General features: G+C 38.1%; 1 protein-coding gene across 8 annotated transcripts in view; it reads right to left on the bottom strand.

The window, feature by feature from the left end:
* MAP3K20 (mitogen-activated protein kinase kinase kinase 20) overlaps positions 1–25,550 on the bottom strand; it is a 180,929-nt gene that overhangs the window by 81,009 nt on the left and 74,370 nt on the right. For all 8 annotated transcript variants that reach the window (XM_036084812.2, XM_036084813.2, XM_078071002.1 and 5 more), the window contains 2 exons: positions 15,552–15,639; positions 1,593–1,694 (listed from right to left, as the gene is read on the bottom strand). In XM_036084812.2, the coding sequence (XP_035940705.1) occupies positions 1,593–1,694; positions 15,552–15,639 (190 nt within the window). The remainder of the gene's footprint in view (positions 1–1,592; positions 1,695–15,551; positions 15,640–25,550) is intronic.

Genomic DNA, 25,550 nt, shown 5'->3' with positions numbered 1-25,550 from the left:
GCATGAAATTTAAAAAAAATTTTTTTTCACTTTCCCTATTTGAAGAATTTGGCAGGTGTTGATGAAACTTAAAACTGACAAGAAAATTCCCCAAAGGAAAGACTGTTACTTTTGGAAATCACTGTATGACTTCCCAGTGAAAGCCAAGTATGAGTTGCTCTCCTTACTGAGCGCTAAATATCCTTTTACTTGATCTGTAAAGAGATGCTTGTAGAGATTGGAGGAGCAAAATGCAAAGGAGTGAATTGCCCTGGTACAATCTAGACAACTTGCTTTCTAGGGGTTGCTAGAATACAAATGTAACTAACAGTGTTCATTATTTAGATTAAGTTGTTTCCAAAGCAACTTTGACAGTTATAAATAAAACTCAGAAACCTTCAGTTAGGAAAATGGAAAAAAAAAGAGATAAAAATAAATGGAATTTAAATTGCCTTAGAAAGCATTAGTCTATGCCGGAATTTATGAGGGAAAAAGAACTGGGCACCTTGTTTAGGGGTTCTGTGTATTAAAAATATTTCATTTCCAGGGTGATTTCCAAGTTTACATTAAATAGAAAATAAAATCTGAATTGCTTTCACATGGCAGGGCAAATAAAACTTTTTTTTCAAAGTGGTTACGGTTTTTACCATATTATTATGTACACAAAATGAGTAGGACTAATCCTACAATAAATCACGTTTTCTGGGTACTGAGTCTAAGTGGAGACTCGCGGAACAACAGAATTATGAGCTTTCCATCTAATGTGTCAAGGAGGCTGGTCAATTACAACGTCACAAAATGTGGCAAAAATGGCTTTGAAATGAATTATTCATTCTTTGATTTCTGGAATCAAATGAGAATCTAAAGTCTTATTTTTTATTGTTTTTACTGATTTCAGTGAAAATCACTGATTTTGTTAGAACTTGGTTTTAGGGAAAGAAATTAAGTGAAGAGAGGGCGCCTGGGTGGCTCAGTTGGTTAAGCGACTGCCTTCAGCTCAGGTCATGATCCCGGAATCCTGGGATCGAGTCGCATATGGGCCTCCCGGCTCAGCGGGGAACCTGCTTCTCCCTCTGACCCTCTCCCCTCTCATGATGTTTCTCTCTCTCTCTCAAATAAATAAATAAATAAAATCTTAAAAAAAAAAAAAAAGAAAGTGAAGAAAGAAAAGGAATGCAGGAGTGGATAGGCAGTGACTTAAAATATCTATAAACCCCCCCACTTCCCAAAAAAAGAGAGAAAGAGAATGAGAGAGAGACAAACCAAGAAAAGACTCTTAACTGTAGAGAACAGATGTTTACCAGAGGCGAGGTTGGGGGGGGCGGGTCGTGAAACAGGTGAAGAGGATTAAGGAATGCACTTGTTGTGATGAGGACTAATATACAGAATTGTTGAATCACTATATTGTACACCTGAAGCAAATGTAACACTGTTATATAACTATACTGGAATAAAATAAAGTAAAATAAAATAAAATAATCTGTGCAGAAAGTTGCAGAATTCTTGCTACTTATAGTCTAAAAAAGAGTAACAAATCTTCAACCTTAAGTCACCATGTCACAAAGGGAAAACATGCCCCACCAATTCTGTAAGAATACAGGAAGCTTTATTACCTTTGGCTACATCAGTGGCCCAGGTCATAATGTGATCCATGTCCATCTCTTCACTTCTGTTACTGTTAATGTAATCATAGAGTGATCCCAGAGAAGCATATTCTAGTTTCAAAGAAAAAGATAAGCATACAATTAAAACCAAGGGGCATTTCAGAAATAAGACTGTGTACACCTGAAACTAATATATATCAACTCTACCCAAATGAAAAAACAAAAAACAATAAAAAACAAGACTTTAATTCTCATCGGGAAAATGTGTTAAAGAATTTACCAAAGGACATTAAAAGCACATAAAAACTGTTCCATGCTGTGGTTTCTAAAAGTTATTATCCTCCTGAAAAGAAATTTGTTAAAGACAAGACCACTGACAGAATGAATGGTAAAACTTCAACTCAGGATGAACTCAAGAGCCTTCTGGATGGAATTGAGAAACACAGGGAGGTGTTGGAAGAATGCATCTGAAACAAAGGCAGACATGTATATAGGTATTTCTTTAAAAACTGTCATTCTAATGAGACAGAGGAGATTAAAATATATAAGCAGAGCATTTATGTGACAAGGTAAACAAATCAATCCTTGTTGCATCAGGATTTAGAAGAGCTCTCAAAACTTAAGCACACACACATAAAAACCACAAGAGAGTGAGAAAATTCCTTTAAAAATGGCTTTGAGAGCATCTGCCTTCCCCTCAGGTCATGATTCCAGGGTCCTGGGATGGAACCCCACATCGGGCTCCCTGCTCCACAGGAAGCCTGCTTCTCCCTCTCCCACTCCCCCTGCTTGTGTTCCTGCTCTCGCTGTCAAATAAATAAATAAAATCTTTTTTAAAAAATTGCTTTGAGATATAAATTACATACCATAAAATTCACCTACTATCAGTGTACAATTGGGTGATTTTCAGTAAATTGAGAGAGCTGGGCCACCACCACCACAATCCAATTTTAGAACCTTTCCAGCACTCCGAACAGTTCCCTTGTGCCTATCTGCAGTTAAGCCCCACTCTCAACCCCAGCCCCGCAGTCTCATTTCTGGCTCTACAAATGTTCCTTTTCTGGACATTTCATATAAATGGAATCATACAGTGTGTGGCCTTTTGTGTCTGGCTTCTTTTCCTTCACAAGATGAGTCCAAGCTTCATTCATGCCGTAGCATGTATCAGCACTTCAAGCCTTTCTATTGCTCAGTAACAGTCCGTTGTGAGGATTTACCACAATTATTTTATTCACTCACCAGTCAACAGACATTTGGGCTGTTCCTGATTTTTGGCTATTAGGAATAATGTCCTATGAACACTGTGTACATTCCTTTGTATGGAAATAATGTTTTCATTTCTCTTGGGTAGATTCCTAGACGTGGAACTGCTGGGACATATAGGGAGTTTCGGTTTAACTTTTTAAGAAACTGTCAAACTGCTTTCCAAAGAGGCTGTACCATTTTATACTCCCACTAGCACTCTATGAGGGCTTCAGTTTCTTCACATCCTTGCCAACACCTGGTACTGTCCACGTTCTTAATCACAGCCGTTTTAGTGAGTATAATTCCAGTGGTATCTCATATTGTTAACTGCGCTTTCCTAATGACTAATGAAGTTGAACATCTTTTCACGTGCCCAGGAGCCCCGAGAATATATTCTTAGGCAAAATGTTTATTCCAATAGTTTGCCCGCTTTAAAATTTGGTTGTTTTATTAACACTGAATTTTAGGAGTTCCTTGTTTATTCTGGAAGCAGGTCCTTTATCAGATTTATGATTTGTAAGCATTTTCTCCCAGTCTGGAACTTGTCTTTTCATTCTCTTAACAGCACCTTTCAAAGACCAGAAATTCTTAATTTTGATGAAGTCAAATTCATCATTTTCTCTTTTACGGATTATGTTTTTGGTGTCGTATCTAAGAATTCTGCCTAACTCAAAGGTAAAAAGATTTTCTCCTATTTTTCTTCTGAGAGTTCTACAGTTTTAGCTCTTGACACTTAGGTCTATGATCCATGTTGGGTCTATGACTTATTTTTTGTGTGTGGTTTAGGATTTAAAGATTTTATTTGACAGAGAGAGACACAGCGAGAGAGAGGGAACACAAGCAGGGGGAGTGGGAGAGGGAGAAGCAGGCTTCCCGCTGAGCAGAGAGCCCGACGTGGGGCTCGATCCCAGGACCCTGTGATCATGACCTGAACCGAAGGCAGATGCTCAACCGACTGAGCCACCCAGGCGCCCCATGGTTTAGGATTTAATACCATTTTTTTACATGTGGATTTCTAATTGTCCCAGCACAATTTGTTGAAAAGACTATCTTTTGGGATGCCTAGGTGGCTCGGTCAGTTATGCATCTGCCTTTGGCTCAGGGGTCATGATCCCAGAATCCTGGGATCAAGCCCTGCATCAGGTTCCTTGCCTCAGCAGGAAGCCTGCTTCTCCCTCTGCCTGCCACTCCCCCTGCTTGTGCTCTCTAACAAATAAATAAATAAAATAAAATTTTTTAAAAGTTAAAAAAAAAAAGAAAGAAAATACTATCTTTTACCCATTGAATTGTCTTGGCACCTTTGTTGAAAATCAATTATCAATCAGTGTTAAGAGTTTTTCCCCTAAATTCTTAATTTTGTTCCATGGGCTACACGCCTGTCCTTGGGCCGATACTGCACGTATCCTAATATCACTGACTACCACAGATTTATAATAAGTACTGAAATGAGGTAGTCTAAGTCTTCAACCTTAGTTCTTCTAAAATTCTAGGTCTTTTGCATTTCTCTGTGAATTTTAGAATCACCTTGTAGTTTCTTATTTTAAAAAACCTGCTGGGATTTAGATAGGAATTATTTTGAATTTATCTATCAATTTGGGGAGAATTGCCATCTTGACAATAATGAGTCTTCCAAACCATGAACATGTAATGTTCTTCATATTGTTTAGAGCTATAGTTTCTCTCAGCAATGTTTTATACTTTTCATGATAAAAAGTCTTACACTTTATTAAATTTATACTCAACTATTTTATTCTTTTTGATACTACTGTGAATGAAATTGTATTTTTTTAAGATTTTATTTTTAAGTAACCACTACGTCCACCATGGGGCTCGAACGCACAACCCCAAGATCAAGTGTCACATGCCCTACTGACTGAGCCAGCCACATGCCCTGAATGAAACTGTTTCTTAATTAATTAATTAATTTGTGGATTCCTTGGGATTTTCTACATACAGGATCATGTCATGTAAGACAGTTTTATTTCTTCCTTTCCAGTATGGTCTCCTTTTATTTTTCTTGTCTAATTGTACTGGCTTAGAACCTTCAGTATAAGTATAATGTTGAATAGATGTGGCAAGAGCAGAACCTCACTGCCTTGTCCCCAGCCTTAGGGGAAGAACATTCAATTTCACCATTAAGTGTGACATTAGCTGTGGGTTTAGATGCTATTTATCAGGCTGAGAAAATTCCCTTCTGTTCCTACTCTGTTGAGATTTCTAATGATAAATGGGTGTTGTACTATGCCAAAAAGTTTTGTCTTTTTATTCTATTATCAATTTTAGTGCCTTACGTTAACTGATTTTAGATGTTAAACCAACCTTGCGTTTTTGGGATAAATTCCATTTGGTAATGGTATATAATCCTTTTTACAGGTGGCTGGATTCAGTTTGCTAATACAGCTCTTCCTCAACTTACAATGGGGTTACATATCAATAAGCCCATCATAAGTTGAAGATACAGTTAAGTTGAAAAATGCATTTAGGGGCACCTGGGTGGTATAGTTGGTTGGACATCTGATTCTTCGTTTCAGCTCAGGTCGTGGTCTCAGGGTTGTGGGATCGAGCCCCGCACTGGGCTTTGTGCTCAGTGGGGAGTCTGAGGATTCTCTCTCTCCTTCTGCCCCCCTCAAATAAATAAAAATCTTAAAAAAAAAAGCAAACGCATTTAGTACACCTAACCTACCAAACATCATAGCTTAGCCTAGCCTATTTTATTTATTTTTTTTTTTTTAAAGATTTTATTCATTTATTTGACAGAGAGATAACGAGAGCAGGAACACAAGCAGGGGGAGAGAGGGAGAGGGAGAAGCGGGCTCCCCGCTCAGCAGGGAGCCCAATGTGGGGCTCGATCCCAGAACTCTGGGATCATGACCTGAGCTGAAGGCAGACACTCAACGACTGAGCCACCCAGGCGCCCCAGCCTAGCCTATTTTAAACTAAGTGCTCAGAACACTTAGATTAGCCCATAGTTGGGCAAAACTGTCTAATGCAAAACCTATTTTATAAGGAAGTGTTGAATACCTCGTGTAATTTACTGAATACTGTACTGAAAGTGAAAAATAGGATGACTGTACGGGTACAGAACGGTGGTAAGTATGTCAGTTGCTTACTCTTGGGATCATGTGGCTGACCGGGAGCTGTGGCTCTTGCCGCCACCGACCAGCATCACAGGAGAACACGGTAAGATCAAACCTCAGTATCTCAAGTCCTGAAGTACGGTTTCAACTGAATGCACATTGCTTTCGCACCAACATAAAGTCAAAAAACTGTAAGTTGAACCACTGTAGTTTGGGAACCTTCTGTATGTAGTTAAGAATTTTTACATCTATGTTCATGAGGGATATTGGTCTATAGTTTTCTTTTCTTAATATGTTTTTGTCTGGCTTCGGTATTGGGATAATACTGGCCTTATAGAATGAGTTAGTAAGTGTTCCTTCCTCCTTTATTTTCTGAAAGAATATGGGAAGGATTGATGGTGTTTTTTTCCATAAACATTTGATAGAATTCACCAGTGCAATCATCTGGGTCCAGGCTTTTCATTATGGAAATATTTTAAATTATTAATTCAAATTTCTTTATTATAGGTCTGTTCAGATTTTCTGTTTCTTCTTGAGTCAGTTTTGATAATTTGTATCTTTATAGGAATTTGTTTATTGCATCTAAATTGCCTAATTTGGTGGCATAAAATTGATGACACCATTCCCTTACAATCCCTTTAAATCTGTAGAGGCCATAGTGCTGTCCTCTCCTTCATTTCTGAGTTTGCTAATATGTATCTTCTCTCTTTTCTCTTGGTCAATCTAACTAAAGGTTTGTCAGTTTTAATGATCTTTTCAAAGACCAAATTTTTAGTTTCACTGATTTTTCTCATTATTTTTCTGTTTTCTATTTTATCATGTTCTGCTTTCATCTTTATTATTTCCTTTCTTTGGCTTGCTCTGGGTTTATATGGTTCTTTTTTGTAGTTTCTTAAGGTTGAAGCTTGGATGATCAATGTCAGACCTTTCTTTTTGTGACACAGATGTTTAAAGTTATAAATTTCCCTTTAAGTATTACTTTACCTGCCTCCTATAATATTGTTATGTTGCATTTTTCATTACTTTTTCTGTCCAAAATATTTTAAAGTCTATTGTGATTTCTTCTTTGACTCATGGAGTATTTAGAAGTGTGTTATTTAATTTCAAAATATTTGGAGGGATTTTTCAGATTTCTTTCTGGTGTTGATTTTTAACTTAATTTTATTGTAGTTAGAGAACATACATTGCAGTATTCCAATCCTTTTAGATGTATCAAGATTTATATCAAGATTTATTTCAAAGAGGTGCCTGGGTGGCTCAGTCGTTAAATGTCTGCCTTCGGCTCAGGTCATGATCCCAGGGTCCTGGGATCGAGCCCTGCATTGGGCTCCCTGCTCCACGGGAAGCCTGCTTCTCCCTCTCCCACTCCCCCTGCTTGTGTTCCTTCTCTGGCTGTATCTCTCTCTGTCAAATAAATAAATAAAATCTTAAAAAAAAAAAAAAAGATTTATTTCATAGCCTAACTTATGCTATATTCTGGAGAATGCTGGATGTGTACTTGAAAAGAATATGTATTGTTTGTTGGGCTGAAATCAAGTATTGTTGAATTGCCTATTTATCCTTTAAATTCTGTCAGTTTTTGTTTTATGTCCTTTGGGGACCTGCTGTTAGGTATGTATACCTTTACAATTGCTATATCCTCCTAATGTACTGATCCTTTTATCATTTATGAAATTACCTTGTTCATTTCTAATAATATTTTTTCTCTTGAGTCTATTTTGTCTGAAATTAATACAGTTACTCCCATTCTCTCATTGTTATTGTTTCCATGGTATGTCTTTTTCCATCCACTTACTTTCAACCTGTCTGTGTCTTTGAATCTAAAGTGTGTCTCTTGTAGACAGCATATAGTTGGAGCTTGTTTTTTTTGTCCATTCTGGACAATCTCTGTCTTTTAACTGGGATGTTTAGACCATTCACATTTAATGTAATTATTGATATGCTTGGATTTGATTTTGCCATATTGTTTTTACATGTCTCCTGTCCTTCTCAGTCATCTGTTCCTCCTTTACTGCCTTCTGTGCTGATATTTTTTATTTATCACTTTAATTCCTCAGTTGATTTTTTTCTGTATTTTTTGAGTGGACTTTCTTAGTGGTGGCTAAAGGGAATATAAAAGGCATCTTAATTTAGTATAATCTACTTCAGCTTAACACTAACTTAATTCTAGTAAAATACAGAAACTTTTCTCTGATACAGCTCCATTCCCTCATTTTTATGCTATTACTGTAAAATACATCTACATTTTTAAAAAATTTATTTATTTGAGAGAGAAAGAGAGAGAGAGTAGGGGGAGGAGCAGAGGGAGAGGGACGAGCAGACTCCATACTGACTGCAGAGCCCAACGCAGGGCCCAATCTCACGACCCTGAGATTATGACCTGAGCCAAAACCAAGAGTCGGACACTTAACCAACTGAGCCACCCAGGCACCCCATCTACATTTTTTAAGTAAGCAAAACAGTGTTCTAATTATTGCTTTATACAATCTTATGTTTTTAAGGATGTTAAGAGAAGAAATAAGAACAAATATATCCATGGAGTCTTTTATATTAACCTACATATTTATCATTTCCAGTTCCCTTTATTTTTCCTTGAATTACTATCTACTGTCATTTTCTTTCTGCCTGAAGAATTGACTGCCTTTAGTATTTCTTGTAAGGCAGAACTAATAGCAACAAATTTTTCATCTTTTATCCAAGCACATCTTTGCTTTTTTTTCATTTTTAAAAGATAATTTTTGCTGGTATAGTTTTTTCTTTCAGCATTTTAAATGTCTACTGCTTTTGGCCTTTATTGTTGTAGATAAGAAGTTACCCATTAATCATATTGTTGTTCCTTTATAGGTAAGAAGTTGTTTTTATTTGCTACTTCCAAGATTTCACTTTGTCTTTAACAACACAGTTTGACTATGATGTGTCTAGGGGTGGATTCTTTTGCACCTATCCTACTTAGAGTTCATTGAGCTTCTCCAGTATGTAGATGAATGCATTTTATCAAATTCAGGAAGTTTTTTTGGCCATTATTTCTTCAAATACTTTTCTATTTTTTCCATTTTCTATTTTTATATTTTTCTACTCCTCTTCTCTCTCTGCTACTATACATTAATCGGTACACTTGATGTTGTCCATAGATCTCTGAGGTTCTGTTCATCCTCACTCAAATTTTTTCTCTTTTTCAGACTGGATAATTGCTACTGGCCCAGTTTTAAGTTCACTGATCTTTTTTTTTCTTTGCTATCTCAAATCTGCTGTTAAGTCAGTCTAGAGAATTTTTCATTTTAATTATTGTCCTTTTCCACCCCAGAATTTCCATGGGGTCCTATTTTTTTTAAAAAAATTCGATTGGCTTGATGAGAGTCTCTGTTGTTTGATTCACTGTTTTTGTGTGTGTGTGTAATTTTTATTTTTACCTCAAAGTTATTAATAGCCACCAAATAGCATAAAATTACAATGATAATCTTAGATGAACAAAGGAATGGCAAAGAAGAGCTTTAAGTTTTACTATGAAATAGTTTGGTCCAATGTAACAATGAAGGCATTAGAAGTCTATACTACCACATAATCTAGACAAGTAAACTGCTGTCTATAAATAAAAATATCCCTGGTGATACACTATTCAAATAGTTTTTGGTTACTAAAATAGCATTTAGTAGAAGATTCTCTCAGCACCTTTAACAGTTACTGTAAATGCCAAATATAAAGTAATGTTCACCCCCACCACCAAAAAAATTACTCGTCAGAAAAGAGTCACCTTTTATTAAGATACTTCTAAAATCTCTCATAGGGTGCTCTCTCAATTACTTTATTTTGTACAGCAAAACATATTTGGGGAAAAATATCTGAGCCTGAGATTACCTTAATCAAAGGCAAATTTTAAAGGCTTATCAAGTCACCCGTATGAGCGAGAAACACAAAAAAGAGGCAACAAAACTTAACACAGACAGAATAATTACTTCTGGACCTATGGACTCTCAACTGCAACTGTGGGATGTCACTGAAAACAAGTCTTCTAAAGATCACTTAAAAAGTAATACAGTTATTGGGGCGCCTGGGTGCCTCAGTTGGTTAAGCATCTGCCTTCGGCTCAGGTTATGATCCCAAGGTCCTGGGATTGGACCCTGCATTGGACTCCCTGCTTGGCAGGGAGCCTGCTTCTCCCTCTTCCCCTGCTCGTGCGTGCTGTCTCTCTCTCTCTCTCTCTCTCTCTCTCGCTATTTCTCTCTCAAATAAATAAAATCTTAAAAAAAAAAAGTAATGCAGTTATGGTTACAAATCTGCCCTGTGGGACTAAAATACCCAACAACCCTAACGTTATGCCACTGGCTACTTGAAGCTTGAGAGGAACATCCAGACACAGCTCATACAGAAATCCAAAACCTACCGTACTTTGAACATCTTAGACTACAGTGAAGATGATTTTGTGATACTGTGATTTATATTACAAAATATGTATCTGTCTTCTTCCTGTTTCTGAAACAAAGTTCCTAAAACCTGTGGAATTTTCTAAGCAATAAGAGTAATGGGAGCATCTTTTGTTATAATATTTGGTCTTTGTCCTTGGTTCCTCAAAGAGCTCCAGAGCCATCAAGGTGAAAGGAATGTCTTGTTATTCATACCAAGCCCTTTTCAACCACATCTGAGTTTATGTTAATGAAGTGGCTTTTGAAAAGCCCCTAAGGATGGTAGCTATCCTCCAAGAGAACAAGCAACTGTGATTAGAATCCCTCCCCCCCAACACACACACATGCACCTTTGGGGAGGGGAGAGGGCTGGAGGCTGAAAATCACCAACCACCAGTGCTTAATTAACCACCCTATGTAATGAAACATATAAAAATCCAAAAGGATGGGGTTCAGAGAGCTTCAAGATTGGTGGAGAACACATCCACATGCTGGGAGGGCTCACCCCAAACTCCAAAGGGACAGAAACCCCTGTGCTCGGGACCCTTCTGGACTTCACCTTATGTATCTCTTCATCTGATACCCCTTAATATCCTTTGTAATAAACCAGTACTAATCTAGTAAGTAAGCTGTTTTCCTGAGTTCTGAGAGCTGCTCCAGTATTTGGTCAAATCCAAAGAGGGCATAGTGGGAACCTCCTATTTATAGCCAGTAGTCAAAAGTGCAGGTGACAACCTGAACTTGAAACTGGCATTGTGGGGGGGGGGGGCACTCTTGTGGGACTGAACCCTAACCTGTGGTATCTGACGCTATCTCCAGGTAGATCATGTAGGAAGAGAATCAAACTGTAGAATACCCAGATGGTATCACAGAATCACTTGGTGTGGGAAAACTACCACACACCTGGTGACCAGAAGTGCGCAAAGTGAAGTACAGTACTGGGAGAGGAGGAGACACACAGCACGGTGTTTTTCCATTAGAGATGTACTCTGAAAACCATGTTAAGATCATTTAAAAATGGATTCAGATAATGAAAAAAACATGGATGTAGAAGATACATTATGAAATGAAATTGCTTCATGAATGTGAGGGTGCAAGAAAGGCAGTACTATTATATTATTTCATATAAAACATGATCTGTAAATACGTCGGTAGATAAACCATTTTAAAAAGGTATATAATTCTTCTCATCTTTTTGGTCTTCTCACTGGAAATTAAGGACCCACCTTATACACACATGATTATATGCTTTACAAACCACTTCACTTCTCCCTAGAACACAGTTTATTGGACTTTGGTATAAAGTATTTGTTTTAATTCTTTAAAAAAGGGTCATTAAGAACCATACTAAGGAAACATTTCCTTTTGATTTCTAAGTTTATTTTTCCCTTTCAGTTTTATGGCAACCATAGCTGGCTCTGAAAAATGTAAACATATAGTCAGTCTCGTTGAAACAAATACCATTATCACAAAATCTCTTTATAATAAAATATTACCAAGCAAGCTTAGTTTGGACTAATAGTACAAACGAATTTAGGTAAATGTCTGGAAATGGTTTTAACAAGACATGACATTTATTTCTAATTGGCTAATAAGAAAAGACCAACACAATATCAAAACATGCAAATTAAATGTGTCTCTGACTGAAATAAATCAAGACTGAGTTCAAGGAAATGAGATCAGGTACTTAAAAATTAGTATGTTTTCCATCGTTGAGTTTTAATGAGGATTTGGGCCTGTCAAAGCATCATATAGAACCAGTATCCTCTCTCAGAGTAGTAATAAGAGGTCGTGTAGAATCTGTAACAAATTTAAGAGGTGACAGCAGCCCTAGAGCACAAAGATGTAATTCCCCAGGCCTCTGAGACCCTCAGCCACCTTCCTCTGGAGTCCCGGGACCCAACCTGCCTCCAGGTACTTTGTGCAGCGTTCCTCTCCAAACTGGCTCCAGAAGAACAACACGACCCAGTATCTCACAATCCCACCCTCCTTCCCAGGAGTTATCTCACTGTTACACTCCCAGCCATCAAGGATTTGCATAAATACTTGTTAAGGAAAAGAAAAAAAAAAGATAAAAGAATGGGAGTAATACAGAATTAAGAGGTTTCCAAAGATCCAAGAAAATGTGATCCATTATTGTATTGTTTCTTTTGACTTTGGAGTCTGAGGTCGTAGTCACTCCATTTCTTTGTAGATCTAGGGGAAAGATGCTCACCTCCCCTCCTTCCCCTCTGAGGGATATCAAGCGGCAGCTGTCTCTTGGACTCTTCCCTGGGTCCCCCTATAAGCAGGTTTTCTAAGTCTGTGATGAAAAGTTTCGGCACACACGCGTGCACCGGTGCGCACACACGCATACACACTCCCACCCTTCACGCACATAGAAGAAAACGGAGACGCTGATCGTCAGAGACCCCTCTGTGCAGCCTGGGCAGAGTCATGACAAGACTCACGTCTCCCAATCCCCATACCAGTGACATTCCATTCTGACACGCCGATAAATCATTCTTTCAAGTCCTCCATCTGAGTACCAACAGCTGCTTTGCTGCACAAGCTTTCCTGTGAACAAACTCAAGTGGAATGGATTCAAGCCATTCAAGTTCCCCCCCCAGAACCCCAACAACTGAGGAAGATGACAGAGGTCAAAAGCGGGGGGCAGCTAAGCTGAGTGATCAAGGCCTCTGTGCTTGTTTGTCTCTCTTTTCTCTCTTAACCTCCCCATATTAAGACTTATTTGTGTTCCTTTCAAGAGGCAGAAGTGCTATCATCCCCAACCCCTGAGCTCCCGAACTAGGCTCAGTTGGCAAATGGACTGCTTCTACCCATGCACAGAACACAGCTTGATCTTTAAGCTGCAGGAGGTGGTTTGAAGAGCTCTGATATTTCTTTGGTAGATACTTGTAAACATATAATTAAAATTAGTATCTCTAGAAACAAAACTAATCTTATCAAATTAATACATTTTAAAACACCAAAACTTGGTTAAGAAGTGTCTTTAATAATCAACCTCACAGGTCAATAAAGGAGCTATAAATACATAATTTACTATCACCTGACAGTTGTGAAACTTGTGTGGTTTTAAAGAAATGTTTACTGTTACCAGTTGCTTATTCCTGGCTCTACAGGGAAAGAGTTATAGATCTAAAAAGAACTAATCAATTATAACCAAAGATTTGGTGTAGGTATAGGTAGGGAATGCTAGAGAGGTGCAGGAAACAGAGGACTGGCTAGTCCATAAAGTAACTAAGTAAAATCAAACTCACTCATCCAACTCCTTGGATACTTTCTTCCTCTTTTGCATGAGAAGACCCGGGTTGAGAATGCTGGCTAGCAATGAATGTGTTTCGCATCCTCCTGGGACTCAGAATAAACTCTTGGAAAAAGGAATTCACACCATGACTTAAGTCCCTTTTCTATTCCTCATCCTTACCTCAAGAAACTAGAAAACTTCATGATTAGTCTATTGAGTTCATTAAAGCTAAAGTCTTCCACTCAAAAGCATTAAATTAGGTCAAGGGTACAAGACAAGAAGCCCAGTTTCTAATCTCTTTGGAGCACCACATTTTCATCGGCTAGATAAGAATAACTTAAGCCACAAACAAGGATCAGAAAACTGGATTCAGGGGTGCCTGGGTGGCTCAGTCCATTAAAAGTCTGCCTTTGACTCAGGTCATGGTCTCAGGGTCTGGGATTGAGCCCCTCTTTGGGCTCCCTGCCTAGCGGGAAGTCTGTTTCTCCCTCCACCTGCCGCTCCCCGCCTTGTGCTCTTTCTCTAATAAATAAATAAAATCTTAAAAAAGAAAACTGGATTCAGATTTTTAAGGTAAACCTAACTAGTAAAAAAGTAAATACAATGGACTGGGAAAGGCGGAGCAATATGGTAACTGGGTCATAGACAGGATATAACTAAAAATCAGAAATATGACTTAAAAGATTAGATGTGGTTTACACCCCAACAATATAACCCACTCTTAGGTATTCAGGTTAATAGGAAATGTACAGATTCAAGACTGAAAGCTGCCACATTACCCCGTTTTAGGCATAGATCTAAACATAGCTGAATGGGGATAAAATTCCCTCCATGTAAGAACTTAGGTAAAAACACTGTTTATCAGAGTAAAAGCATGTTAAACTGCTTGCTGCTCGAAGGTGGAAATAACAGCAACCATGTCCCTATGTGGGTAAGAACCAGTGTGCGCAGCCTTCTGGAACCTAGCCCACATACAAGAAGAGGAGCTTCTATTAAGATCAACCTGAGAAATGTATACTAGTGGTCTACCACCAGCTGGATGACCTCGGGAAGTGTACTTAAGTTAGAGTCTTAGTTTCTTATTTATAAAAATTATTTATAGAAATTATTTTACCTATCTCATGGGGTCATTGTAAGTATTAGATGAGATCATTTATAAAGAGTACCTAACCCACAACTCTTTACTGAGGATGTTTTGTTGTTATTCTCTGTAAAGACAAACCAAGTTGTTAACACTACAGCAGAAGAAGACGGGGTTAATCTTTTAAGGTTTTCTTGTTGGTTTTGTTTTAATCAAAGAACTGTCATGATAAAGAACCTGACCAAAGTTATTTATTATAAAATTGAACGTTATACTTATTATGAACCTAAAGCTGCTCATTGGATTGTATAAATTTGAGTACAAAGTATTAAAAATATGTGTCTTTCTTTGTTTTTATATGGCAAAATTTTCTGTGTGCTCCTCTTTGGAAAGGGTATTCCCATCAGTTATAAACTGCTGCTCCAAATGTGATAATTTAGATCAAGGTCATTACCAACCCAGATGACCAAACCTGAAAAATACTGTTCTCACGTCAGAGACCTTGAAGAAAGAATGCTCTACTGGGATTAAAATACCTTGTAAAGAATTGCAACATGAACAGCTCAAGAAATCTTAATTTGTAAAAGGTCACAGAGTTACAAAAAACATCGCTCATTTCAGCTAATTAAATGAAATTTTAGTTAAACGACACCTTTAAATATTGGTATTGCAGCTGCGAGTGCATTTAAATAGCATTTACGCAGATATAATTAGCACAATTAAACATGGGTAGAAGTGGAAACACCATTCTTAATTATATTGATATAATCAGTTTTATTAATGCTTTATAGCAACAAAAGTGACATCTGACAGTAGCACACAATTCACGACTGAACCTAATATTAAGCATTTTAGCATATTAAGGAGTCTAAAGCTAGGTAATTGGGGAAAGAAAGAAATCAAATAATGCGTGCCTACCTGTGACGATCCCATAGTTGGGAGGTTCGAGAATTACTCCGTAAAACTGGATGATGTTTCTGTGACTGAGGACACTGAGTATTTCTGCCTGTACGAAAATCAAATACAAAGTTACGTAAGATTTCACATTTATAAAAGTCTCATAAAAGAGGTTTCCCATTCAGTTTCCTTTTACATACATTTACAAAGATAGATATGTGCTCAACAAGTATGCGATACTGATAGAACTGTCTTTAGTAGCCTTCTTAAAAGTTTAAGAATTTTGATTGAAGCTTTCTGACAATTTAAAAAGGAAATGGTGGGGGGGCGCCTGGGTGGCTCAGTGGTTGAGCGTCTGCCTTCGGCTCAGGTCATGATCACAGGGTCCTGGGATCGAGCCCCACACTGGGCTCGAGCCCCACACTGGGCTCCAGCCCCACACTGGGCTCCCCGCTCTGTGGGAAGCCTGTTTCTCCCTCTCCCACTCCCCCGCTTGTGTTCTCCCTCTCTCGCTGTGTCTCTCCCTGTCAAATAAATAAAATCTTTAAAAAGAAATAAAAAAAATAAAGAATAAAAAGGAAATGGGATTGAAGGTGCAGCAGTAGAGGTGCGTCCTAGCAAGCCAGCACGACAGGAAGTGAGGAGGGTGGCGGCGAGGCGAGAGGCCATATCTGTTTACAGAAAAGCCCTCTTCCTAATAGTTGAATATGTTTTTTCTCTATTGTGTCTCTTGCGGGAGACTCAAGACTGAACTTCTACCAGTTGGATGAGTAGTCATGACAAAATTAATGGAGGATTTCTTAACTATTACTGAAACAGGTTCAGGTAATACCCATTTATATTATTTATCTAATCATTCAAAATATATCCTTGCTCTTGTACTGTATGCGGCAAAGTGGTGGGTTCCTGCCCTTCAGTAGTGATTTGGGAAGTAGGGGAGCCATGCTTTACATTTGAAATGTATTAAATACCAGAACACTCTCTTGCAGAGTGACATCATAAAAAAACTATTAAACTTAATTTTTTAAATGAAAAAACAGAGACACTGCAGTGTATATCTGCTAATGTCTGTAAGAAGGGCATTCTCTAAATTAACTAAGTCATATGTACTTGTTACTTTTGTGGAGATAAAATATGGCTAATCAGGAATTATAAATACAATTAGATACAAAATCATTTAGGTGCAAAAAAAATCTGTTTTTTAAATGAAAAGCATGTTATTGTAAGTAAATAAATAGGAGATTTATAATTCCCCATTCCAGAAAGGGTATTCAGAAGGTAAGCAAATAAGGAAAAATGGAACCGGGTTTGGTTCGAAAGGGGACTCCCCTTTGGGAATCTGCTCAATGTAAATTAGTATTATTTGTTACAAATTTTTTGTCACAGGATAAGAATCGAGATTTCATTAAAAACAGTGTGAAATTTGTTTTTAAGGTGGTATAACTAAGTACAAAAACAAGTTTAAGGGTTGGCATGGGGTCAGTATGGAATCAAGAGAAAGGAAAATTATCATTGACTGGATGAGACGTTTATCAAAGCTTCTTTGCTAGTGGTCTTCTTTTAGTGATGCAGGTGCTGAAGGGGGCTATCAAAACACTTCTTTCACACTCCCCGAGTGCCTACTGTGTGCAGAGGTTCTATGTTCATCAAACAACCTTCTTCCCATAGTTTAGTTTTCCAAGTAAAAAGAAAATGCATTCACTGAGCAAGACAATTATTCATCAGTATGGCAATTCTATTCTTATTAAGAAATAATAAATGAACTTTGTTCTTAAAACAGAGTTCAGGTGAGGGACACCTGGGTGGCTCAGTCGGTTAAGCATCTGCCTTCAGCTCGGGTCATGATCCTGGGGTTCCTGGGATCGAGCCCTGAGTAGGGCTCCCTGCCCAGCTCTCTCCCTCTGCCTCCTACTCCTCTCATGCTCTCTCCCCTCCGCCCAATAAATCAATAAAATCTTAAAAAAAAAAGAGTTCATGTGAAGTTTGGAAAACAGAAGCGCCCCTATTTTCAAAGCAGATCAACTCTTTGTGAGTAGAGCATTAGAATTCAATGCAATAAAGCACTAATGTTTGGACCAGTATTTATCAAAATAGGGGAGTGTTAGCCTTTGGTATGTTTTGGTGTATTCTTTGGGGTATCCAAATTCTGTGACCATTAAAAATGTTTAAATCAAGGGGTGCCTGGGCTGGCTCAGTCAATAGAGCATGTGACTCCTGATCTCAGGGTTGTAAGTTCGAGCCCCATGTTGGGCGTAGAACTTACTTTAAAAACAAAACAAAACAAAAGAAAGAATATTCTAAATCTTTGGATGACCATTTTATAATTCAGCACCACATGGGATTTTCAATGTTCCAGCTAATTTTCATGTTTACATTTAAGATATTGCCAAGTGATGCCTTGGAAAGACAAAATTTATCTTTCAAGTGCTGGTAAACATATGCAAATGTTAAAATAACAACCATTATTTTGTGTCCCATTGTTATGCTCATTTAAACTTTTTTTACAGTTAGCAAAAACTAAATTCTTGCGGTATAATTTGTAAGTAAAAGACATTTTCACAGGGGTGCCTGGGTGGCTCAGTTAGTTGAGTGGCTGCCTTCGGCTCAGGTCATGATCCTGGAGTCCCTGGATCGAGTCCCGCATCGGGCTCCCTGCTCGGCGGGGAGTCTGCTTCTCCCTCTGACCCTCCCCCCTCTCATGTGCTCTCTCTCTCATTCTCTCTCTCAAATAAATAATCTTTAAAAAAAAAAAAAAGACATTTTCACAGAATAAGACTTTGTTCTAATTTAACAAACTAAGATTTTGATTTAACATTATAAAAACAACATACTACTTTGGAGTGCTGTACTGGTTCCATGGAAATGGTCTTATAATAAGCAGAGAGAGACTAAATAAATGATATTTGCAATAAATGAAGATCAAGTAATGTCTTGATGTGAGCAACTGAAGCAAGCTCCAATAGAAATAACTGTGGGAGGGGCGCCTGGGTGGCTCAGTCGTTAAATGTCTGCCTTCCGCTCAGGTCATGGTCCCAGGGTCCTGGGATCGAGCCCCGCATCGAGCCCGCATCGAGCCCCGCATCGGGCTCCCTGCTCAGCAGGAAGCCTGCTTCTCCCTCTCCCACTCCCCCTGCTTGTGTTTCCTCTCTCGCTGTGTCTCTCTCTGTCAAATAAATAAATAAAATCTTTAAAAAAAAAGAAAGAAAGAAAGAAAGAAAGAACTGTGGGATTAGCCAAGTGACTAAAATCTGGGCTGTGGCGATCAGCATCTGACAGCAAGTGGATGTATTCTGTAGATCTGCCTTTATAGGCACCTGCTTGCCAACAGTTCGTTAATGCAACTGTTATAGTAACAAAAAGCTTTTCTTTAAATTGTTGTTTTCCAGATTTATGTTTTGGAATACTCTAGCAAATAGACTGCCCATCAAAATAATGGCTTAGTGGTTTAAGAAGTTCACTGTTATTAAGGAAACATACTAATGATGAAGGCTAAATATAATGGTCCACTGAGCCAAAAAAAATTTTTTTACACTATCAACATCAACAAAAGCCATTTATTTTCAGTAAATGTAATTTGATGAAAATTGTTCATTTTAGTTATGTTGACTTTATACTTTTATTTTTACTTAATTGAAAAACTGGTTTTGATTTTACAAGCGCTATAAGCACGACTTCTGGGGTGCCTGGCTGGCTCAGTCAGTAAAGCATGGGACTCTTGATCTCAGGGTTGTGAGTTTGTGTCTCATGTTCGGTATAGAGATTACTTAAAAATAAAACCCTAAAAGGGGCGCCTGGGTGGCTCAGTCGTTAAGCGTCTGCCTTCGGCTCAGGTCATGATCCCAGGGTCCTGGGATCGAGCCCCGCATCGGGCTCCCTGCTCCGCGGGAAGCCTGCTTCTCCCTCTCCCACTCCCCGTGCTTGTGTTCCCTCTCTCGCTGTGTCTCTCTCTGTCAAATAAATAAATTTAAAAAAAAATAAAAATAAAAAACCCTAAAAAAAAAAGCATAAGTAGGTCTTAGTTTTATGCTGTGTATACTTAAGTTACACTGAAATAATAATTTTTTTAAAAAGATTTATTTATTTATTTGAGAGAGCGAGAATGAGAGAGAGAGAGTACACGAGAGGGGGGAGGGTTAGGGAGAAGCAGGCTCCCCGCTGAGCAGGGAGCCCGATGCGGGACTCGATCCAGGGACTCCAGGATCATGACCTGAGCCGAAGGCAGTCGCCCAACCAACTGAGCCACCCAGGCACCCTGAAATAATAATTTTAATCAACATTAGAAATACAGATGACTAATATTTCTATATATTTCTCAGTTTGCAAAATGCCATTCTAGGAACTCAAACAGAAATATGTATGCCAGTGTTCACTGCAGCATTATTCATAATAACCAAAAGGCAGAAGCAAGCTGAGCTGGGCAGAGAAACAAAATGTGATATATAAATACAATGGAATATTAATTTAGCTATAAAAAGGCATTAATTTTTAAGTTCTGATACATGTTACAATACAGATCAACCTTGAAAACATTACGTTAAGTGAATAAGCCAGACACAAAATGACAAATATCACATGACCCTTCTTTTACAACATATCTTGAATTGTCAAATTCAGAGATAAAGAATGCAGGTTAGAGGTTACACCAGTGCTGGAGGAGGAGGGAATGGGGAGCTGCTGCTTAATGTGCAGAGTCCCTGTTTGGAGTGATGAAAAAAATTTGTTAATAGATCATAGTAATGGTTGTACAACACTGTGAATGCAATTAATGCCACCAAAGTGTACACGTAAATATGGTTAAAATGGCAAATTTCATGCTATATATATTTTACCACAATAAAAAATGTTTTAAAAATGCAGTCAGAATGGCTAAAATTAACAAGTCAGGAAATGACAGATGTTGGCGGGGATGCGGAGAAAGGGGAACCCTCCTACACTGTTGGTGGGAATGCAAGCTGGTGCAGCCACTCTAGAAAACAGTATGGAGGGTCCTCAAGAAGTTAAAAATAGAACTACCCTACCACCCAGCAATTGTGCTATTAGGTATTTACCCCAAAGATACAAATGTAGTGATCAGGAGAGGCACCTGCACCCCAATGTTTATAGCAGCAATGTCCACAATACCAAACTGTGGAAAGAGCCCAGATGTCCATCGACAGATGAATGGATAAAGAAGAAGTGGTATCTATATACAGTGGAATACTACTCAGCCATCAGAAAGAAAAAGAAATCTTGCCATTTTTAACGACACGGATGGAACTAGAGGGTATTATACTAAGTGAAGTAAGTCAATCAGAGAAAGAATTATCATATGATTTCAGTCATATGTGGAATTTAAGAAACAAAACAGAGAAGCATAGAAGAAGGGAGGGAAAAATGAAAGAAGATGAAATCAGAGAGGGAGAAAAACCAGAAGAGACTCTTAACCATAGGAAACAAAATGAGGGTTGCTAGAGGGCAGAGGGCTGGGGGGCTGGGGTACTGGGGTGATGGGCATTAAGGAGGGCACATGATGTAATGAGCAATGGGTGTTGTACGCAACTGATGAATCACTGAACTCTACTACCTCTCAAACTAATACACTATATGCTAATTAACTGAATTTAAATAAAATAAATTTAAAAAATAAAATAGAGCTCTCAAAAAAATAAATAAAAAATGCTATTCTAGACTTTTATAGAGATGATCATATTCTTTCCCTATATATTTATATACATATATGTGTACACATACATACATACACCATAATAATCATCTCAAAGTTACAGAACTCAAGGTCTAAATATCCTTGGGTAAATAAGTACTTTTCCAGATTAGGATTTAAGGAAGTAAGGAAAGTCTGTGACAGACTACAACAATTTTAACTCTGGCCCAGAGACTCTCCATAAAGGGTCCCAATCTGATATAGAAGAGAAGTTCCCACAGTCTATCCATAAAAATGTCCTCATCAGAGTACAAAAATGTCTACACAGACGTAAGATATGTGACTGCTCCTACTTCCAGCAGGCTGGTTTCTTCCTCTCTCCTCTCCCCTCCCCTCCCTTCCTACTTCTCTTCTTCTTTATAGGAAGGATTACAGGCATTTTAGTGAACAGATCCAGGGGGAGGAGGTATTTTGTTATATGACAACACGAACGAAAGAAAGTAAAGATACTGATAGCACTCTATTGATCTACGGACAACGCTAACGAAAGAAATGGTTTCTGAAGACCCACATCATTAGGCTGGCAGGCTCTATTTACATCTTCTCTTAGGAACAGGCTTTATTTTATCTGGCCCTTCTCTATGTTTATATGGACCGATGAGCTGCTAGCTCAAGTTGCCATGTTTTCAGAAGTCAGCCAGCATACAGGTTCCAAATGGCCAATTCAGAGAGATTAAGAGAAGTTAAATATTATAATTTAAACTAAATTTAACTAAATATCATAATTTAAATAAATTTAAGGGAATTTGTTTTAATCCTCTTCTTTCAAAGTACTTGCAACAGTCTTAAAAGAAGATTTTAAGTCAATTAGTATCTTTATCTTCAGAGCAATCCCTTTCCCTCAGTTCAGAACTTATTTTTAGGGCCGCCTGGGTGGCTCAGCCGTTAGGCATCTGCCTTCGGCTCAGGTCATGATCCCAGGGTCCTGGGATCGAGCCCCACATTGGGCTCCCTGCTCCGCGGGAAGCCTGCTTCTCCCTCACCCACTCCCCCTGCTTGTGTTCCTTCTCTCATTGTCTCTCCCTCTCTGTCAAATAAATAAAAGCTTTAAAAAAACAAAACAAAACAAAAACTTATTTTCTATTTTGGCAAAACTGCCTTTTTGAAAAAAATTGAGATACAATTGACACATAACATTATATTAGTTTCAGATGTAAAACATGATGATTCAATATTTATATATATTAATCACCACAATTAGTCGTTAACATCCATCACCACACACAATGACAAGTTCTTTTTTCTTGTGATGAGAACTTTTAAGACCTACTGCCTTAGCAACTTTCGACTATACAATACAGTATTATTAACTGTAGTCACCATGCTGTATATTACATCTCCATGACTTATTTTATAACTAAAAGTTTTTCAACCTAATCCCAAATTTAAATTTGTTTAAATTAGGAGAGCTGGCATAAAATCCTTAAAGATTCTGTTTTTAAGGCTTGTTTTACATTTTTTACATTCCACTGACATAGTCTATATGTATTATGTGATAAATATATATATATTTATATATATTTTTTTAAGTAGGCTCCACACCCAGCATGGAGCCCAACATGGGGCTTGAACTGAGATCAGCCACAACCCTGAGATCAAGACCTGAGCTCAGATCAGGACGCTTAACCAACTGAGCCACCCAAGTGCCCCTGAGATAAATAAATTGTTAATAAAAGTGAGTTCACTTCCTTTTTGAAAGAAAGTAAAGATATTGATAGCACTCTATTGATCTACGGACAACACTAACGAAAGAAATGGTTTCTGAAGACCCACATCATTAGGCTGGCAGGCTCTATTTACATCTTCTCGTAGGAACAGGCTTTTCTCCCAGGTTGTCAATAGCTATTATCCTCCACATAACAGCAGGAATGTATCTTTCTGCCTGTGATGTGATACTGACAACAAAGACAGTGGGTATAATAAAATCCAAGGTATGCATCTACTGCCCACTGTCAACTGTTCCTTCTTGCCCTCTGGTGCACGTGACATTTAAAACATTCCAGGGACCCTGATCTCTGAGGTCCTCACCAATTCTAAGATTCTCTGATTCCATCAGAGTATGATAGTAAAAAAAAAAAAAAAAAAAGGAGTGGCTCATTCAATCATTCAAAAGAAGTAGTGTCCTTCACACTGTGCATTCAAGGTCAAAGGCTTTCTCCAATGACAGCTCTGTCTCCAAAATACCAATATGATCCAGGATCAGTATATTCTCTCAAAGTTCAAGAAGATAGGAGATGATCCCCCTTTTTAAAAATAGAAATTATATATGTAAGAGAGACTGAAAAGAAACAAAATATTAATTACAGTCATCTCTAGGTAGCAGAAAGAATCAAATGATTTTAAATTTTTATGTATTTCTAAAATTCTTCACAATAAGCCTATATAGTTTTTTAAAATTTTTTTAAAGATTATTTTTATTGGGGTGCCTGGGTGGCTCAGTCATTAAGCATCTGCCTTCGGCTCAGGTCATGATCCCAGGGTCCTGGGATCGAGCCCCACATCGGGCTCCCTGCTCCGTGGGAAACCTGCTTCTCCCTCTCCCACTCCCCCTGCTTGTGTTCCTGCTCTCGCTATCTCTCTCTCTGTCAAATAAATAAATAAAATCTTTAAAAAAATAAAAAATAAAGATTATTTATTTGAGAGAGAGAGAGAGCATGAGCAGGGGGGAGGAGCAGAGGGAGAGGGAGAACATAGGGCTGATCCCAGGACCCTGAGATCATGACCTGAGCCGAAGGCAGATGCTTAACTGACTAAGCCACCCAGGCAATCCTAAACCTACATAATTTTTAATCACAAAAAGCATGCATGCAATATATATGACCAGAAAATATAAATATAAAATGAAAAATATTTATTTGCATGGAAATTCTGATTTTCTCTAGGATTAGATCAGGAAGAAGTAATACTGTTTCCTTACGTTCCCAGAACTACCCTAGACATATAAAAACTAGTTCCGTTAACCTCTGAGCTGTGAGTTTCTACTGACCTGGGTCTGGAACAAATTAATGTTCACCTGAGTTGTTCTTGAAGAAGGCCGCAGGTCCTGAGAGGCCATAAGACCACAGATGTGGGTGCTGGAAACTGAAATCTAGATTGATTTCAACCTACTCAGTATCTGCACTTTTATTAAATGATCTCCTCCACCTTCTTACATTTGCTTCTGTGGCCTGCTGCCCTTTAGAGAAGCCTTTCCTACACTGCTCATCTTGTAAAATGTCTAGTATAATACCACATGAGGGAGAAAGGCCAAATACTTTATATATAGGAAGCACTCAATCTTGTCTGCAGAATGAACATACAGTATTTGATGATAATGATATTTAGTGTGTTTAAATAACTGCTATAGAGAGTCCACGTTAGGAAATGTTTACTCTGAACAGCAAAGTGGGAAGAGTAAAATGCCAGAGAATGTAGATTTGCTTCAGTATGCACTCTGTTCTTCCATATGCATAAGGGCTGTTTCTAAGGCTGGTATTTCATAAGAATGACAGTCAATCAATTACATAACTGCAGTAGAAGCCCCATCCAAAATTTATGCTCACTAGCTCATTGTTGATTTAAACTTTCAGAATCAAGACTTGCACTTTGCCTCTGCAGCCCAAGACGATCACATGAGCACAATTTCTTGAGTCCTTTCCTGCTTTGCTATTCTCTGGCATGCCCTTGCTTTGACATTGTACTCTTTCAGATTCACAATGCAGAGCCTTGCTTAGTCTTCAACCTTCCATTTCCAATTTTCTACCGAATACGTTTTACCACATACAGCGGACCAGATTTGAACTGTGCGAGTCCACTTATATGTGGGTTTTATAAATAAACACAGTACGGTACTCTAAATGTATTTTCTCTCCTTTATGATTTTCCTAATAACATTTTCTTTTCTCTAGCTTACTTTATTGTAAGAATAGGGTATATAATACATGTAACATACAAAATATTTGTTAATCAACTGTTTATATTATCTGTAAGGCTTTCAGTTAACAGTAGGCTATTAGTAGTTAAGTTCTGGGGGAGTCAAAAGTTATACGCAGAGTTCTGACTGTGCTTGGGGTGGAAAGTAATTGGTGCCTCTAACCCCACGTTGTTCAAGGATCAACTCTATTTCCAAAATCACCTCTGAAGATAAACCAGCCTTTCGTCAAGTCCACATACTTTCCATACCCACTGTTCTACCTGAACACCGTGGTACACGCTCCCTGCTGTACACTGAATGTTTGTAGTCCCCCAAAATTCATATGCCGAAATCTAATCCCCAGTGTCATGGTATCTGAAGATGAGGCCTTTGGAAGATGATTAGATTATAAGAGTAGAGCCCTCAG

Source organism: Halichoerus grypus, chromosome 4 (assembly GCF_964656455.1).
Source record: "Halichoerus grypus chromosome 4, mHalGry1.hap1.1, whole genome shotgun sequence".
Taxonomy (NCBI): Eukaryota; Metazoa; Chordata; class Mammalia; order Carnivora; family Phocidae; genus Halichoerus; species Halichoerus grypus.
The sequence above is the reverse complement of the archived record's forward strand: the minus strand, read 5'-3'. Positions and strand labels throughout refer to the sequence as shown.